This window comes from Catharus ustulatus, chromosome 11 (genome assembly GCF_009819885.2).
Source record: "Catharus ustulatus isolate bCatUst1 chromosome 11, bCatUst1.pri.v2, whole genome shotgun sequence".
Taxonomy (NCBI): Eukaryota; Metazoa; Chordata; class Aves; order Passeriformes; family Turdidae; genus Catharus; species Catharus ustulatus.
In genome coordinates this window covers 79,439-98,663 of record NC_046231.1, presented here as the reverse complement: position 1 = coordinate 98,663, position 19,225 = coordinate 79,439, and the positions used below count along the sequence as shown (strand labels likewise).

Here is a 19,225-nt window from a genome sequence, read left to right as displayed (position 1 = left end):
CCTGTTACCAGAGGTTATGCCACACACCCAAAATTTCCTCCTTCTCCCTCTGTTGATAAAAGGTTCATGTACAAACCTGGCCTCAGCAGATGAGTCTGTGGCTATGATTTCCCCACCCTGAACCCAGACAGAGCTGATTTTCAGGACAGCTGCTGGGCTTGATTTTGTTGTGAATAACTTTTTCTCCCTCAGCCTTGTTTACTTCTCCCCAGACCTGAGATAATCGGACAATAGTGTCACTGTTATCTCAACTTAAGTTCCCTTAGGCGGCTTAACTCACAGTCCAAAGTTCCAGTCAGGAGGCATTTTCAGGGAGAGATGGGCTTTGGTGGTCACAGCTTATTTTTACACTTTTGTCACATTAAGCAAAAAGTCTTTTATAACAATATTTAAGCCATTAGGCATAACATTCCAGTCTCTCACAAGTCCTGTGAGGAGCAGCTGAGACAGCAGGGGGTGTTTATCCTAAAGAAGAGGAGGTCCACTTAAAAATACTTAAGTAATATTCAAGCTACAGCTTTGTCTGTTCTATTATTAATATTCAGATTTTTAGGTCGAGGTTTCAGTATGATCCATCTTTGAATTGCACAACATAGCCATATAGTTCAAATAAAGTCCAACTGGAGGCCTAACAATACTATCTACTTACACCAAACAAGCACTTAGCTACTTTCAAATAATATAAAATTTTTAGCACCAGGATATCCCTTGAGTCTGCCATGAATTGGGTTCTGATTTTTAAAGTTCCGTTGTTGCTCCTTGCAGTTTTGTTGAGGCATTGTCACTCATCTGTGACATCCTCCCTCCAAAATGGCTTCTGCATTCCCGAAAAAGACACCGACACCTCGTCTTTTGTCCAGGGAAAGACTACACTCTATTACTGTAAGTACCCACTGTGTTGAGGCTGGAAACTCCCGCTGTGAAGCTGCAGACCCCCCTCCCCACCTCTTTGTACTGTGCTCCTGTCGGTGGGGGCTGTCCTGGTGCAGTAGGGATCACCGTGTGTTGCTTCAGGGACAGTCCAGCATCTTGCCTGGCTGTGCCACCGGAGCCAAGTTAAGCCAGGTTCAGCCAATGTAAAACTGAAGCCCTGAGCACGTGCTGCTTTCCCTTTGTCACAGTAATTCCTTCTGTCAGGCTGGACACTCACCTGTGCTGCTCTGACCAACCTGCCCTCGGGCACATGAGGCTAGGGAAGCTCCAACTCTGCCCAAAGCCTTGAGAGACATGGCTGGTCCCAGCTAGAAGAGGTTCCAAACCAGCTGCTGTCTGGTTAAAGATGCCCCAGTGCTGAGGTTCTGAGAGCTTCTCCCCACTCTCCGAAAAGGTCACTGCCTCAATCCAATGACAATAAAGAGGAAACAAATGCCCAAAGAGCAGAAATCCCCGAACGTGTCACATCAAATGACGGGGAAGCTAATGGGACAGAGCCATGTGGTTGGAGTATCTGCATTGCAATCTGTATTATTAATTTACTGATGCTAAGTGTTTCAGCAGGTAACTTCCAGAACTGTCCTAGACAATGAGATCACAAATTACTCATCAGTAGCAAGTGACCAAGAAAAGCCTCTGTGGTCAAGAGTATTTCTGAGACTCTAGCTGTTTTTTGGGTTTTTTTGCCTTTCAGCTACTTCCCTCTGCCTTCCTAAAAGAGAAGTTTCTCAACAGGAAGAAGCAGGCCAGCACTGAGGGGAGATTTCTGCCCAAAATTCACTCATTTTTAGAAGTGAGTAAGACTGGTCAAAAGGTAGGCTTTTCCTGCTCTTTTCCTTTCTGTTTGATAGGGAAGTTTGAAGAGGGTGTGTGCTTTTGACAGGCTTGCCTCCAGCAAAATACCTAAGTGTCCAAGTCCTTTTGTCACTGCAAACTGCAGGTAGTGGTGGACTTGGAGTCCTGATCTGCACTAAGCCAACACAAATAACCTCTGCTGAAGCTGCTGGGGTTTGCTGGAGTGTAGCTGCCATTGCTAAAACAATGGGGAGAAGGATGGGGACACAAAGATAGGGACACAAAATTGCCATTTGCCATTCTCCTGCTGAAATAGCCACCTCTTGCTTTGATGTGGTCACCATCAAGGGACCTACAGGAATTCCTTCAGATGTAACAGAACTAATTGGATCAGTGTAAGATTCTCCTTCATGAACCTTCCTCCCAGCAGCTGAACCTCTCCCTGCTTTCTTTTGCCTCTCCAGTTGTCATCAGCTCCCCCGAAACAGAGCTGCTTGTTTCGGGTTTCCCCATCAGAGATAGTATTTCAGAACTTCGTCGCTCATGAAGTCTCTGAAATGGTACTGTTTCTCATAAATAAGGACAAGGTAAGTGCTGGAATGTGGAGCTTTAACTCTGTGCTGAAAGAGGAGAGTGGTGTAATTCCCATAGAGTGCAGCAAAGCCAAGTTATCTGCTGCAGCACATCCAGAAGAAAATGTCTCGGAACCTTTGCTCTGCAAGATGGTGGAAGTCTTCCTGTGCTGGGAATTTTGGCATGCTTTGATGGTTGATTGTTGCAGTGGGCAATGGTGCAGTGCTGCAACCCTCTAAAAGCATCTCCAGTAGTGGAATAGAGTCGCTTCAGTAGCACAGGCTCACTCACGGGGGAAGAATCATACACACTGAATAACTCCTACAACAGACAAAGGAGAGACAGGAAGGGTCTTTATGTAGGGTTCTGCAGGGTAGGTTCATTCCAGCACAGGCAAAGGGCCCAGGAACAAAGACAAAAGGACAGTGAAAGGTCCAGGTTTAAATATGGGGAACAGGGGGCAGAGCAGAGCATCAGGGCCAACGGGCTGAGGGCTCAGGGGTAGTACAAAGGCAGGGTAAAGGGTGACAACCAGTAGGGTAAAAGGGGATGGGACACTGTAGCAAAATTGGCCCAATGGATAAGCAGGGAAGAGAGAACATTCTAGGGAGCATACATATAAGGGGAAAAGGGATGGAGAGGCCAATGGGCCAGCCAGGGAAGTACAACTGGGGTACATTAACATAAAACTGCAAAGGACTGTGGGGAGAAGCTGTTCTTCTCTAGGCCCTTAATGTCCCTCTCACAATTTAGGGCCTTTCTCTCCAGAATATGGAAATTGCTGCCTCTCAGGCAGGCTCCAGGGCCTCCAGAGTTGATGACATCTATCCTAAAGGAGTGTTCTTCTCTTGAAAGCTCTGGATTGATAGGAATGTTGAGAGTTGTATAGTTCTTACCTGTCCTCAAACCTTGCCTTGAGTGTATACCACATCCTGTGTCTCCTTGGCTAGTCTTAGTTCCTGGTAGGAATCTCTGCCTCTCTCAGCCTGTTTGGCTCCCTTTGTGCAGGTCACAGTCAAAGCTAAGGGGCTGAGTCTTCTCCATTTTATGCTGGAATCACTTATAATTAATGGCATTGGTACTGCAAGAAATGTATTCTGAAACAGTTCTGGAATCAGATTGATGTAGCAGAAGCAGCAGGAGGCCTTTAGGTGCCACTTCAGGCTCTTGCTAAGCTTCATCCAACTCTGCTCAGGTTTTCCAAAAGCAGCATGGTGCTCTGCTTTCCGTTTGGAGAAACACAGTGCATCCAAGGCTATGTGCTCCTGAGGTTTTCACCTTCACTTGAAGAAATTGTGATTGTTCTGCAGTTTCCCAAGATAGTTGAGAGGGAAAGAGTTGAAAAACATCAACAGTTGTGTTCCAGTGTAAAAAGGAAAACTGAAAATCAGAAACCATTTGAATTTCAGTAATGGAAACATTTTCTCAGATGAGGCTTGTGCCATGAGTGGGCTAGTGGGAAGAGACAGGAGAGAGTCAAATTCATCCAGTTTCGACTTTTTGAGAGCATTTTGGTGCTCAGAGCGTGATAGCTGTGTGCTAGAAAATGTATGTTTGCCGTGTCTGTGTATCCCAAAGGGTAGAACCTGTCCTGCTGGCTGCAGGCAGGAATACCCAGCAGCCCAGCTAGGCTGCATAGGCAGCAAGAACCCCTGGAGGGCCAAGACCGGCTTTTAATACTGGAACCACACTGTGAAAATGCCTTTGAAGCTCACAGTCAATAGGCATAGCCTGTCTGTGTTTTTGTCACCTTTGGCAAGCTGATTGCTCTCATCGTTATGTGATTCTTCCTTGCTGCTTTATTGCCAATTTAAATTTTCTTTGCCACCTCCTTGTTTTCAGGATTGTCTTGCTGTGTTCCTTCTGCTTTTCAGGTTTGCTTTTATTCCCAGTAAGGCCACAGTGTTTGGTCTCCTGTCTTGCTGGTCTGCCTGTATGACTGTATCCCAAGAACTGCCTTACCCAAACCTGATCTGCTAGAAGGGAATTTCTTCCTTCCCCCAGGATAATGTGCTGTTTTGCTTTCAGGTATCACATTCGTCCTTTGGAACGCAACTGTTTGTCTACAAGCAGAAGCCAGCAGGTTTTTTGGCCTTGTTGAGTATGCAGATGACTTGGTTCTGGTGCTCTGTCTCCATCCTGCTGGTGCTGACCTGCTTGGCCCTTCTTTCCTACCAGGCACTGCCCTACTGCCCCTGGCCAAAATGCTGGACCCAGACAGAAGGGATTCAAGTTCACCCTTTTGAATTATGTGCCTGTACCTCCACAGCTGCAAGTGCTTTGGAAAAGGGGTCAAGGAAGGATGTCACCAAGGCACAGACAGGTTTACACAAGAGGCAAAATCTTCATTTTATCTCTTTTCTGCAGTTTAATCGGCTGGTGAAGATCTCCATGGCGAGCTCGCCTTATTTTGAGCTGGCGTGCCCCAATGAAGCATACCACATCATACCACCAGGCACATCTTCTCCTGTGCGCATCCGCTTCACTCCTAACAAGAACCAGGTGAGACTGGAGGAGCCAAAACAGAATTATCTCCAAAGCCAATGTTTTCCCTGCACTCTGGGTATGGCCCATCCCATGCTGTGAGCTTAGCTCCAGGCTGTGGGCAGGCAGCCTGCAGCCAGTCACACTTTGGTATGTGCTGTCAGGCACTGCACCCAGGCCTGACAGGCTCTGCCTCCCCTCCTTGCATGTTGCTGAGTATTTCCAAGGGAAGATGTACAGGGAACAGTATGAAAATGACATCTCTAGGTGGCCATCTCTAGGTATAGTGAAAGGGGTTTAATTATTATGGAAAATAGTAGAGGAATTAAGAGCTCAGAGAGCTTTCCTCCTTCCTGACTGGCAGTAGCTTCCCTGCCTCACCCTGGGCTGGAGCAAAGATGGTGCTTTTTCACACCCTCTGTTCTCCAGCCTTGCAGTTGTGCTGTCCCAGAGCACAACCAACCATAGTACAGCTGCAAGGCCAGGGCAGAGGATGTGCTGGCACAGGCACACTGAGCTCTAGGGGCCCTTAGTCAGCAGGAGGTTGGTGAGCTTCGGGAACTTGGATACCTGCCTGAAAGAGCTCGTGTAGTGCAGGTACAACCTGCAGGCAGACCTGTGATGCCAGAGCCTGTGACAGTGACACTGCTGTGGCTCTGTCTTCATGCCTGTCACTGTGGTTGCTGTTAACTGGAACCCATTCCGTGCCAAACGTGCTTTTGTGTGGAGGTTTGAATACCAGTGCTGAGGCCCTGGCAAGTCTGATCTCAGTGCTATGATCTGGAGGCTTGTTCATGCAGAAGGGCTTAGGACATGGCATGGAAGGGAGGAGGGAAACAAAGATAGGCTCTTTGGTATCTCTTAGCACTGTTCTCCTGCCTTGGTAGGAGAGGCAAAGTTAGAGGGGAGTTCTGAGCCAAGTGATGTTTCTACACCAGGCCAGAGGTGCAGGAGCTCTTTGGTTACAGCTGTTTTCTCATCTTCCTTTTGCTGTTTAGAGTCAGTTTAACACTTTGCCCTATTCTCAAACAGCTGGAATAAAGAAACCTAAAGAGGAATGTCCTGTGTTCCCTAGCTCCATGTTCCTTAGAAGGGACTTAGGAATTATTTAACATCATTAAAATATAGAGTAAAAATTATGGTGGCCAAGGGCAGTTTTCTGTATGACCCAAGTGACACAAGAGCTTAATGCCACTGAGATAGGTTTTGTAAAGTACATTGGTACCTTTAAAATGTGACATATTAGTAGAAGTTAGCGTTCATTTTGGGGTGGAATAGGTAAATTGATGCCCTTGAAGGGTTATAGGAAATGGGTTTTTTCTGCCATGGGGATGCACTAAATGCTCTGTGCTGAGCTAGTTTCTTTTCCTGTAGGATTATTCCCACGAGCTCATCTGCATCACTGGAATGGAAAGGATAGTTGTGCCAATTCGGGCCATTGGTACCCAAGCTATGCTGGACTTCCCTGACCAGCTGGACTTCTCGAAGTGCCCAGTCAAGTACAGCACCCAGAAGATTCTGCTGCTTCACAATGATAGTAACCTGGAAGCTCATTACCAGCTGAACACCCACAGGTGAGGCAGCTCATCTGTCGTTGTGCAAAACACCTCTGGGTGATAACAGAGCTGGTAAAGAGAAACAAAAAAAACAGAGCATGCTAGCTGCTGCCCTGCAGCCCTGGCTGGGAATGGACAGGACATGTGGGGTTTGCTGTTGCTTCTCATGTTTTATGCAGGATGCAGCCTTTGAGCTTTCTGTGTCCCACATTTCCTGGAGGCTGCTGTAACATGTGCCCTCCTGGGCACAAGCAGCTTCTGAAATGGTTCCTCACCACTGTCAGCCAAATAGACCCATTCTCTGGGAGGCCACAGGCACGTGGCTTTCCTGTGGTCCCTGCATCAGATGCCCAACATGAGCTGTGTTGTGGGCAGCCACTGCAGTTCCTCTTACTTAAGGATGATCTGATTTCCCTTGTCAGCTGAGGCTATGAGTCACCTCTTCTGTTCTATGACAAACCTTTGAAAGGCACTTCAAAATTTCAAACACATGATTTAAGTCTCTGAACAAGGTCACGTCCCCTTTCATTGAGATTTCTTTTTAAATACTCTGTTATTCCCATCCTGCCATCTGAGAGCAAGAGTATGTAACATGGGGCAGGAGTGGGAATGGAATGGAATGGAATGCAATGCAATGCAATGCAATGCAATGCAATGCAATGCAATGGAGGGGTGAAGTTTGGTCAGGGATTCCCTTAACTGGCAGCTCCTCTGTTCTGGTGAAATTTCTGGTAAAAGAATAAGAAAAAAATCCTTGCCCACCCCAAGCCCCAGCAGAGACCTGCAGCAGTCCTGGTGTCACGCCGGGGCAGATGTGGGAGCACACACAGTAATCCGGATCTGGGGCTGGTGGGGCCTTGTCTTTCCTCCCCTCTCTCCAAAGTCTTTCGTCCAGCCCATAACCATTGCTGGCCCAAGGCTTCTCCATCAGCCAGTAGTGATGTTCTCACTGGTGGTAATGGGAACAGGTCAGGCCCATAACTGCAGCAACAGGTCCTTAATGACCAGAACCTGAAGCAAGTTCATCAGCTGTCACTGCTGACATGAGTAAAGTTCAGCTTGCCAGATGTTCTCTTTATTTTTGCGTGTGATGCATTCATCACCAAACTCCTGATTTACCAAAATATGAGCATTGGTCTAGTACCGATACTCAACTGTGATGGACAAAAAACTCTCTAACAATTTAAAGTTAGAAAGGGTATGTTTATTCAGTGCTGGGCAGCAGCGTGGGGTAGCCCCCTAATACGCACTGCAAAATTACAGGTGGTCACAGAGTCTATTTATTGACAAAAGGTTTAAATAAATACATATTCATAATACCAGCCCCTCCCATCCCCTGCTTCTTATGGTAATTAGCTTCAATGGCTAATTAGCATGCGTGGTTGGCTTCTTGAATTAAGTCTGGGGTTCGTTTTTATGGGGAGGGGTCCTAAAAGGAGGAAGTAAGGCGAGTCTTCCCCGCCTTGAACTTTCGACCCTTTTCTATTAATGACAATACAAATTATTTCTGGGGATATTTCAATTTTTCAAAGAATGGGTTTCTGGTTGTGATTGTTCGTGCTTCTTCAGGCCTGCTTACCAGTTTCGTCTTTTCCCATTGTAAGCACACCTGAGCAAACATGAGATGACAGATGATCAATCAATTATTTAAGTTTAACTAAAATCTTAATTTTTCTAAGATTAGCGTTTCATTCCCCACTTCTCCTTTGAAATGAGTAAATTCTTTTACTCAATATGGGGATTCCTCCTCATCTATCCAAGGCGCATGGCAATGATCTCTTAAGACCAAGCCATATGCCTTCAATAGCGATGCTAAATTTGCCACTTGCTGTAGTATCTTCCAATTCTAAACAAGCATTGCAGTAGACAAAATTAAACTTATGCTAACTAAAATCAGTTGAAAACTCCTTTTATGGTCTCCATGTCATGGTGTATCATGATTAGAGTCATTTTCCCTGCATCTTGAATTTCCTTTAAAATTTCTCTTAATTCTTGATGTTTCAGTAGCTGAGTGACTACAGTTAAGTTCATTCTTATAGGCACAGGCAATATTTTCTGCACAGTAACTAGGTTTGCCTTTATGTACTGATGTGATATTACAGGTGCCCGACAGGAAAAGTCACATCCTTTAATTTTAGTAAAATTGCAAACACATAAATTGAATTGAATCTCATCTACGATTTGGTCGTCTATTATTATGATAGGACATGCTGTTTTGAGACAGACACAGCCTTGTCTTATATACACAAGTGAAGTTGTCTGGTTGGTTAGATGCATTTCAAAGTGGCAAATGCTTTGTTTTGTGTTCTGGCAAATATTTTGTCATATTCTAAAGTTCTTTCACATATATATCTCAATTGTTTCTTCATAGAACAGGGCTCTAGGTTAATGGTTTGCCATTTTCTCTTAATTTCTCATGCCTTGAACATTCTATGTTCAAAAGTGTACAATACAGTTCTTTCATGATTTAGTCTTAGAGCGAGTACTGTATGTATCAAGTTCACAGATGCATTGTGTATAGTTAAATTGAAGGCTGCTATCATATTTGTTACAGGGTCATAAGTGAAATTGACCAAGACCTACCAAGATTGAAGCTCTTTTTCATTTCAGAGGCATTATCCCAAACAATTTTGTAAATTTTATCAGGGAATGCTCTTTTTTTATCTTCTTTGATAACTGTGGCAGCAAATAACTGCATCCACATTTGTGCTTGAGTGCATTTAAGAGCTAGAGAAATGTTCACACTAGCTGTGTTTAGTGCTTTAATTATTACTTCTTGGTCTCGCTCTTTTATATTTTTCTATTCTGGTAATATTTTGGTTAATTGTAATAATTGTTACTTAATGCTAACAAAAAATATTGCAAAAGCTGCTATAATATAGCCAAATTACTTTCCATCATAGCTAATTTGTTCATTAACACTTTTGAATCTATTGTGTTTAAAACTCTTAATTTCATTCTTAATATCTCAGTGAAATGTCTCTTTTTCTTAAAATTAGAAGGCCTACAGCTTTGAAGCTAAGCAGTCTAATCAGTACAATCTATAAAAAGAGTTTTGAGAAATGGGGCACATTCTGGCCAAATGGCAGAAGTACTTACTTGAGTTCTCATTTTTCGCTCAATTTTTGTTCTTTTTCTTTTGAAATAATCAGAGTTTACATTGTTACAGTCCTCTTTGACACTGGTGGAATTGTTTGGCTTTGATTTGTCAAACTCAATTCAGTGATGTTAAAATCAAGATTAAAACCTTTTGCTGCGCATCTTTCAATTTTAAGTTTAAATTTGGGACACATGATTAAGCATTTGTCACAGCATCTAGGACTAACTTGGATGAGTTCCATAGGTGGATGGTGAGCTTCATGGAACCCATTTTTATGAATGCAAATTCACAGACTTTAAACATTTTTTCCTTTCTCACATACTTGCATTTGTGACCATTAACGTTCTGCTAAAAGCCCTATGAGAGTAGGGATTGTAGTTATAGCAATGACCACAAGGGTCACAAATGTTCACATTATGTCCTTGAAAACTTAAGTCCATTACTCGCTGTTCCTGGTGAATTTCAGCTTCAGGTCTCCGTCACCTGGTGCAATCTTCTAAATTTCTTTAGGAGCTTTCTTCACTCAGGGGTGATGGATTCAAGCTTTCTGTTCTTTGATCTTGACTGCTATGAAGGTGGCGAGGACTGGAATAGTCCTTCTCACCGTGGTTCCAAAATTTTCTCTGCAAAAGACATATACTTAATTTCTAGCTTGTACATCATGTACCGGCTCATCTAATTATCTGCTTTGGGCTCCAGTCACATATCTTCCAATTTCTTTAAGTTGTTTATTTAGGGCCACCATGTAAAATGTGGCCCTCTCTTGGAAGATATAGTGACTGGGACTCTAAAGCATGGTATTATTTCTTGTAACAGTGCTTTGGTCACATCTCATGCCTTACCTGTCCGGGTAGGGAAGGATTCTGGCCATCCTGAAACGGTATCTGTTAACACTAATAGGTAGCAATACCCCCCTTTCCTGGGCAATTTCGTAAAATCAATTTGTCATTGCTGCCCAGGTCTACAATCTTTCCCAATTTGTCTAACTTTAGGCTTTGGAAAGGTTTTAGGATTAGTTTGGAGGCAAAATCACACTGACGAGATACTTGTGCTACTGTGCCTTATAATTTTCTAGCTAGAATTCTATCTTTTAAATAATTGCATAGGGCATCTATATCTTAATGTGTTTTCTCATATTCTTTTAGCACTAATGACCACAACAAGTAGAAAGGTACTACAATTTTCCTTTTTTTGTTACAGCCCACCCCTCTTGGTTATAAATTGCTTCTTCTTCTTTAGTAAGTTTCTTATCCTTTTTGTTATATATTGGCTTACCTTCAATAGAGATCTTTCCATCTGGAGTTAGTGTTGACCTCACCTTTGGCTGCGTCTTTTGCCTCTCTGTCCACCAGCATATTTTCTTGTTCTAATTCTGAGCTCACTTTTTAGTGTCTTCCCTTGTGAGTTCAGCAGTTTCTTTTTTTTTTTTTTTCCCCCCTCAAAAGTTTTGTGTGTATAGACCATTCTAAATGCATACCTTGAGTCTATATAAATGTTGATTTCTTTTCTTTTGCCAGCTCTAAGGCCCAGGTTAGGCAATTATTTTAGCTTTCTGCATGTGGTAACCACATACCCAGCATGTCCTTTTCTACTGATGATTGGTGAGCCAGGTCTCAGCGTCTTCAAGAGGGGTGTTCTTCAGATCCAGGCACTGGAGTAGGTGGCTTCAGTGGTCTCCAGGCAGACGTGGATCACTGGTTCTCCCTCACTCCCGCTGAGGAAAGAAGCTGGGTTCACAATGTTAGTTACTACAGTTTCAATATAATTTTATTCTACTAGTATGGCCTGGTACTTTAAAAATCTTTGTGGGGAAAGCCAGTGTCTCCCTTTTGCTTCCAGGACTTCAAACACTGTGTGGGATACTAGCACGGTCATCTTCTGGCCTGGGGTGAACTTGCATGCTTCTTGGATGTTCACTGCTACTGCTGCAACAGCTCTGAGGCACCCTGGTCACCCCTTGGCTGCCATGTCCAGCTGTTTGGAGAAGTTGGCAACTGCCCTCCAGTATGGCCCCAGGTCTTGTGCTAGTACTCTCAGAGCAATCCCTTGTTTTTCGTGAGAAAAACAGATAAAATGGCTTACTCACATCTGGAAGTCCCAGGGCTGGAGCTGACATAAGAGCCTTTTTTAGTTGGTCAAAGACTTGTGTTGTTTCTGTTGTCCACTGAAGATCCCTGCTCTCTTCCATGATTAAGGCACACAGGGTTTTAATGAACAATCCACAGTTATAAATCCACAGTCTGCACCACCCCGTCATGCCTAGAAAGGTTCTCAGTTCTCTTACTGTCTGGGGTTTTGGGGTTTGGCATATTGCTTCCTTGCAGGCTTGCCTCAAGGTCCTTTGTCCAGCACTCACTTCATAGCCCAGGTAAATAACTGTTTGTTTTACCATCTGGGCTTTCTTTTGGGATACTCGATACCCCTGCAGGCCCAAAAGTTTAGGAGGCTTACCGTCTAATCCACACATGCCTTCTGGATCTGGGTGGCTATTAAGAGGTCATCCATGTACTGAAGCAGTTGTCTTTCTCCTGGTGGGGATTCCCAAGACTTCAAATCCTTTGCCAACTGTTCTCCAAATATGGTAGGGGAGTTCTTGAACTCCTGGGGTAGTACACACCATGTGAGCTGAGTTTGAGATCTAGTTTTGGGATTTTCCCATTCAAATGCAAAAATTTTCTGTCTGGCTTCATGGAGAGGGAGGCAAGAGAAAGCATCCTTTAAATCTAAAACAGTAAACTAGGTTAATTAAGGTGTCAGATAAGTTAACAAAATGTCAATTGTTTTATTAACATCTCTTAAATTTTGTACTAACCTGTTTGAATTTTATTTCTGTCTTCCCTTTTCAAGGGATATTGTTCAACCTTTATCAATTGTTTTCCTTCTTTAAGCCAGATTTGTGCTGGTAGAGCATTCTCTGCTCTCCCTGGCATATGAGAGGCTCACACTTTAAGGAACACTTGATTAATATTTTCTTAATAATTTTTCTTTATTTTCAGCTTCAATTTCTTTGGTTATTAACCTTAGGCTTAACAATTTTACATATTGTTGATCTTTTACCTCCAAACTAATTTCCTCATCTGTAAATATTATTTTTGCTTCCAGCAGATCTTTGCCTAAAAGTGCAGCTGGAGCTTTAGGCATATACAAAAATCAATGAATTTTCTACTGTTCCCCCAATTTATACTTTAGTACTTTGCAAAAATATGCTTTTTCAAACTGGCCGGTAGCCCCCTTTATTATAGCATAACTATTTATTATAGGTATCTTTAATTTAACATCAAATATGTTGCTTTTGTGTTTACTATAAATTCAATTTTTAGGTATACTTGACTTATATATTTATTAAACTTACAGTTTTCAACAAACTGCACAACAAAACACAACTTACGGGTTAAAGTCACAGCTCTTTCTTGGACAGGGAAGTTCCTTTAGCTTGGGATCATTCTCTGAATTTTTTTATTCTCTGACATATAATTATACCAGCAAAGAGAAAAGGAAAGAAATTAAAACAACCAACAAAAGAGGGGTTAATATAAAAAACCAGTGAACCAACTCACCTAAAACAACTCTTTTAAAGCTCAGGTCACTGACCAAGATAAATGGTTATTCTTTTTCAACACAAATTTGCAATCATTTTTGTTTCAAAATGTTCACTACACACACTGCACAACTGAAGAGAAACTCTTTTTATTCACCTCTAAGGAAACTCATATCACAACCAAACACTCTCAAACACTTTACTTACAAAACTTACATGAAATAACAAAGCAAAAATTTATTTTTTTCTTTCTTTTAAATTGCTCATTACAGGTTGCTAGTAAACCAAACCTTTCTCATTATACCTTGGGTTAAATATTCATAAAGCCACACCAAAAATCTGTCAATTTTTTTTTCCAAGACACATTTTCTTTGCGATGTGGGGAGGGGGGGCGGGCAGCAACTTTGGACTCATGTCGCTGCTTCACCCCTCTGCACTTAGAAACTAACTCTTTACACCAGCAATTCTAAAACTTCACAAATAACTAGCTATATTTTTCTCAGTTAAAACAGCCAAAATTAAAACTTTTCAAGGTTGAGCAGAAACAAAGGTATTGTCTATGCAAAAAACTCAGATCACCCCACCAATGTCTGTTGCCGGGATTACACTGGACTATGTTGGGCATAATTTTTAGATCGTCTCACACTGCTCACTTCTTTTAAACACAAAACAAACAGCTTAATTACAAGTGCTGCTCTCACTCAGTAATACGCTGTCCACAATTTTGCTACTTACACACACACAGAGTTAAATTACACACACACAGCTTAGCTCATGCAATTCACATAATGCAAGTGCTCCAAATTTCTCCATTTTTTAGGTGTTTACTACTCAGGTGTAAATTTCAAAATTTTTTCACAACTTACACATACAAAACTTTTGCTAACGCACTCTTAAAAACACACAAAATAAAACACACAGCGCGCCACTAACTCACAGTTTAAGCACACAAAGCTCACAAAAACAAGTTGCACACTCAAACACACACACACATTCGGCATGCACAAACTGCGATCGCTGTATTTTGCAAACCCAAAATGCAGTCATCACACCCCAATGCCCGCAGCTGGTGCCTCAAGCTGGAAATCACTACCGTGCTGCTTTAAACTACAAATAAAACTTCCACCGACCCACTGTTGCATGAGCTCTACTGATGACAGCTGCCACTGGCCTGCTACTACACCCCCACTACGGGGCACAAGTTCCAGCTTCACCTGGAACACAAGCCAGCTCGAGCTCCGCCAATCCACTACCGCATGAGCTCTACCGATGACAGCTGCCACTGGCCTGCTAATACACCCCCACTACGGGGCACAAGTTCACAAGCCAGCTCGAGCTCCACCAATCCACTACCACATGAGCTCTACTGATGACAGCTGCCACTGGCCTGCTACTGTATCCCCACTACAGGGCACAAGTTTCAGCCTCACCTGGAACACAAGCCAGCTCGAGCTCGGCCGACCCACTGCCGCACAAGCTCTACCTTTGACAGCTGCCACTGGCCTGCCAATACACCCCCACTACGGGGCACAAGTTCCAGCCTCACCTGGAACACAAGCCAGCTCAAGCTCCGCGGAAACTTACAAGCAAATCCACTTTAGGCCTTTTCACTGTGCGCACAATGTCTTGCAGTGTCTTATGAATTTGCTTCTCTTAAAGGTACCTATCTTTAATTTTTAAACATACCTTTTTGTCCATGTCTCCGGCAGTTCTAGTTCTGCTTCCCGGGGTGCTAGCGAGGAAAAGGAGCCCTCCTCCTAGGAAGATCCCAGGTGGGCGCCCTAGAGGGGTCCTGAACCCCGCTGGCCCCTCAACCAGAGAGAAGTGTCCCACCAGAGTTGCCAAATGATTTACCAAAATATGAGTATTGGTCTAGTACCGCTACTCAACTGTGACGGACAAAAAACTCTCTAACAATTTAAAGTTAAAAAGGGTATGTTTATTCAGCGCTGGGCAGCAGTGTGGGGTAGCCCCCTAATACGCACTGTGAAATTACAGACGATCAATCAATTAGATTGATCAATTAGAATTGGAAGATACTACAGCAAGTGGCAAATTTAGCATCGCTATTGAAGGCATATGGCTTGGTCTTAAGAGATCATCGCCATGCGCCTTGGATAGATGAGGAGGAATCCCCATATTGAGTAAAAGAATTTACTCATTTCAAAGGAGAAGTGGGGAATGAAACGCTAATCTTAGAAAAATTAAGATTTTAGTTAAACTTAAATAATTGATTGATCGTCTGTCATCTCATGTTTGCTCAGGTGTGCTTACAATGGGAAAAGACGAAACTGGTAAGCAGGCCTGAAGAAGCACAAAAAATGGCAACCAGAAACCCATTCTTTGAAAAACTGAAATATCCCCAGAAATAATTTGTATTGTCATTAATAGAAAAGGGTCGAAAGTTCAGGGCGAGGAAGACTTGCCTTACTTCCTCCTTTTAGGACCCCTCCCCACAAAAATGACCCCAGACTTAATTCAAGAAGCCAACCATGCATGCTAATTAGCCATTGAAGCTAATTACCATAAGAAGCAGGGGATGGGAGGGGCTGGTATTATGAATATGTATTTATTTAAACCTTTTATCAATAAATAGACTCTGTGACCGACTATAATTTTGCAATGCGTATTAGGGGGCTACCCCACGCTGCTGCCCAGCGCTGAATAAACATACCCTTTGTAACTTTAAATTGTTAGAGAGTTTTTTGTCCGTCACAGTTGAGTATCGGTACTAGACCAATATTCATATTTTGGTAAATCACTCCACAGAACACACTCTTAAGTGACAGATTGACCACCAGCAAATCACCAAGGCCAGGAACTTTTGTTTCCTCAGTGGGGCTGTAAAAGAGCACAAAGCCCAGCAGCTTCTAGGCAGAAGCACATTTCATCTGAGACGTCCCTGAGCATCAAAGAATCTTGTGTTTGTCAGACAAGAGCTGTTTACCTGGTGACAAATCCTAACTGCTCCTGTTAAATCTAGTGCACACAACAATTTGCATAATTGTTTCCAACACATTGCACAGAGTTTGTCTGGTGGTACAAGCAAACAGTTACCAGCCTGGATGACAACCCAGAGTCCCAGACTGCATTGCTGCTAAATACACAGCGTTCTGCTTCTTTGATGTGCTCCTGCTAATGATGCTTCATTTAGCTGAGATCTGTCCTTCAGACTGTAAATGGCATACTCCTTTTGGGTCTTGTTTCCATGTCACTGTATTGCTCTAATCTGCATTTGCACTCTTTCAGAGTTTTGATTGCTCCTTTTCTTAGAGCAACTGTCATTGACAGGCTGATAAAATGTGCTCTTTTTAGGCTAAATCAGGATGTCTTCAAGGCAAAATAAAGCAAATAATCACATTACAAATTTAACAGTAACTATTCCTTGGTCTTCAAGGAAAAGTTCCTTCTCCCTGTCTGATTCCTAACCTGTAATCTCACAGGACAGGTAGTGCCCTAATATTTGCATCTCTTGAGATGAAGTTTATAGGCAGCAAGAAAAGAGAAATTCCTGAGGCAGTCAGTGTCAAGTTGTGCATCAGATAGCTCTTAACCCTCTCTGTACTTTTCACAAACCATTCTCTGATGGGATTCCTGGCAGTTGGACCCTTGAGTCTCATTGCAAAGGGCTGGATGCAGAGTATGGGGGAGATGAGGTCATTTTATCCCCCAGGATCTTCTGAGGGCTGAATCTCCTCAGAAGTGGATCAGTAGCTGTTTCTGATCCTGTCTGTTCTGTCTTCTGTTGACTGTGATGTGTGTGCTCCTTGCTTGCCCAAGTGAGCTGAAGTGACCTGCACTGCAGAAGGAGTATCATCCCCAGATGTCCCCCTGAGTCCTGATCCCTGTCTTTGTGTTGCAGTCCTTTCTCTGTGGTTCCAGCCATGGGGACTCTGGGTGCTGGTGACACCATGCAGGTGACAGTGGGATTTCACCCGCTGAAGGTTGGTGACCATTCTGGGACCCTGGTAGTTTGCCGCAACAGAGGTGAGTGCTGGGCACTGCACGGGGCACAGGACAGTTCTCCACCATCACTCCCTGTTGTCCCATGCCCCTCAATTCCCTCTAGATGTACATCCCCTGTTCCAGCTTTACCCCAAAAATACTGAGAACTCATTGATGTTTAGGGGGTTGATAAAGTGGATGCCCTCTAACAGGGCTAAGATTTTTGGAATCTTGTTTTGCTGGGAGTTGCTGAGTGGAGGAAGGAGGAACCTTGATTCTCCACTACCATGTGGCTATGCCTGGGTGAAGTTTTATTTTATCGCTGGGCAGTGCTATATGTGAGGTCTCCAGCAGACTCTCTCCAATGCAATGTATTTCTTGCACACCTCTGTCCTGTATGCTGCCTCTCCACTGGCTTGTCACAGACCCTTTTTCTGTGTTGCCCTCTACACATATATATAGTTTCTGTCTAAACATTTCCAGGCCCTCGAGTTCCTGTTTGGTGACAAATCAAGACAAATTTTTTCCACATCCCCATTTCCCAGGCCGTTCATGCTGTTGCAAACCTCATTTCTATCTCCTATTTGATTTCTAGGCTGAGGAATCCCATTCAATCTTCATATAGAAGCTGCTCTGTACTATTAATCTTTCCTTTTGTCCCTTGTTTATTTAATTTGAAATGCTCAAGCTTGGTTTTTGAGATCAGAACAATATAAAATATTTCAAGACTGATGTGTCAGTGGGATTGGAGAGGGAGATTATGATGATTTTCATGGTGTTCATTTTTTAGAGGTTTGTTATATTGCAGAGCCAGCTGGTTGTGTTTCCTTGCCTGTGTCCCCTCCTGCTGTGGGCTGTCACTTCACTTGTTCCTCTGGGCTTTCCTCTTCTGCCCACATGCCCCCAGGCATATTTGCTTGTCAGCAACAAGGGCTCCAAGGGATCAGGAGAGACAGGAGTCTCATGGGATGCCCAGAGAAGACCCACCCTGGGCAAACCAGGACTGAACAGGGTTCCTCAGCGTCATCTGAAGGACTTTGATGCAGAAATTCCAGAGATCTGAGTGGGTGACCTGAGCACATCTGACCAATCTCCCTGTACATACTGTCACCTTGGGGCCAAATCTTTACAAACACACTCAGAAATAAGGTGTTTAAGGAAGTACCCAGGACATCTTCATGCTGTACACGCAGAGCTGTCACGATGTGATAAATGTACTGATCCATAGAACTGCTCATTCAGCTAAAAGCTGTGACACTTTCTTCTGTAATCTGTGGTTTACTCTGTTCCTTGTGCTTCCATCAGCAAATAAGCTGAGCAAAGACTCCTCTTTGCTTTTTCCAGGTGAAAAATGCATCCACACAAAAGTTCAAGGAGAAGCTGTAGATGTTGACATTGCGTTGAGCACAAATTCCCTGAAGGTTGGGAAGACTTTCATCACCACATCAAACTACAAAATCGTGTTAATTGAAAACAGGAGTAACATCACAGCCCACTTCCAGTGGAAGGCTTTTCTTACTGAGGAAGAAGAGAATAAAAAGAAGAGGAGGTTGGTTTGAAAGATGCATTTCATTATGATACGTGAACCAAGACTAAAACTAATGTATGGCCTCAGGGGGGTGTTGGTACTTTTTAATGGTTTAGGCCAAGTAAACCATCCCTGGCACTAGGGTGTGTGTTCTAGGCTTCAGGAGCTCAGCACTTAGCATTCCAGTTCCATTTATATTCCAGCCAAGGATGGCACTTTGAGAAAGAAAGGTTGATTGCAATGACTGGATTTCCTCAAGTTCTAATTGGGCTTTTGCCTCTCTAATCTTCTTCCTACCTCACCTGGCAACATCCTTAAACATTTCCTGAGTTGCCAGACCCCCTTTCCAAAGGTGATACACCATCTTTTTTTTTTTTTTTTTCTTCCCCCTTAGTTCCTTCAAAAGCTCCTTGCCCATCCAGGCTGCTTGTCTTCCCTGTCAGCTCATCTTTCAGCACACAGGGACAGTCTGTTCCTGTACCTTCAAGACTTCTTTCTTGAAGTATGTCCATCTTTCCTGGACCCCTTTGTTCTTAAGGGCTGTTTCCCAAGTTACTCATCTAATCAGTCTCTTGAACAGGCCCACGTCTGCCCTCCAGAAGTCCAGAGGGGAAGTTTTGTTGATGCCCCTCCTTGTTTCACTGAATATTGAGAATCCCGTTATTTCACGATCACTGTACCCCAGACAGTGGTGAACAGATGAAGTTAATTAGTTATTAAGGAATCTCCTTGTGATATCCAGTACCTGGATCCCAGGGAGGCAGCAGACTTCC

General features: G+C 43.4%; 1 protein-coding gene across 1 annotated transcript in view; it reads left to right on the top strand.

The window, feature by feature from the left end:
* The window catches only part of LOC117001520 (hydrocephalus-inducing protein-like), an 80,560-nt gene that overhangs the window by 1,450 nt on the left and 59,885 nt on the right, over positions 1-19,225 (top strand). The window contains exons 2-7 of the mRNA XM_033069935.1: positions 766-882; positions 1,628-1,726; positions 4,669-4,803; positions 6,160-6,359; positions 16,842-16,966; positions 18,269-18,473. Coding sequence (XP_032925826.1) covers positions 811-882; positions 1,628-1,726; positions 4,669-4,803; positions 6,160-6,359; positions 16,842-16,966; positions 18,269-18,473 — 836 coding nt within the window. The 5' untranslated portion in view covers positions 766-810. The remainder of the gene's footprint in view (positions 1-765; positions 883-1,627; positions 1,727-4,668; positions 4,804-6,159; positions 6,360-16,841; positions 16,967-18,268; positions 18,474-19,225) is intronic.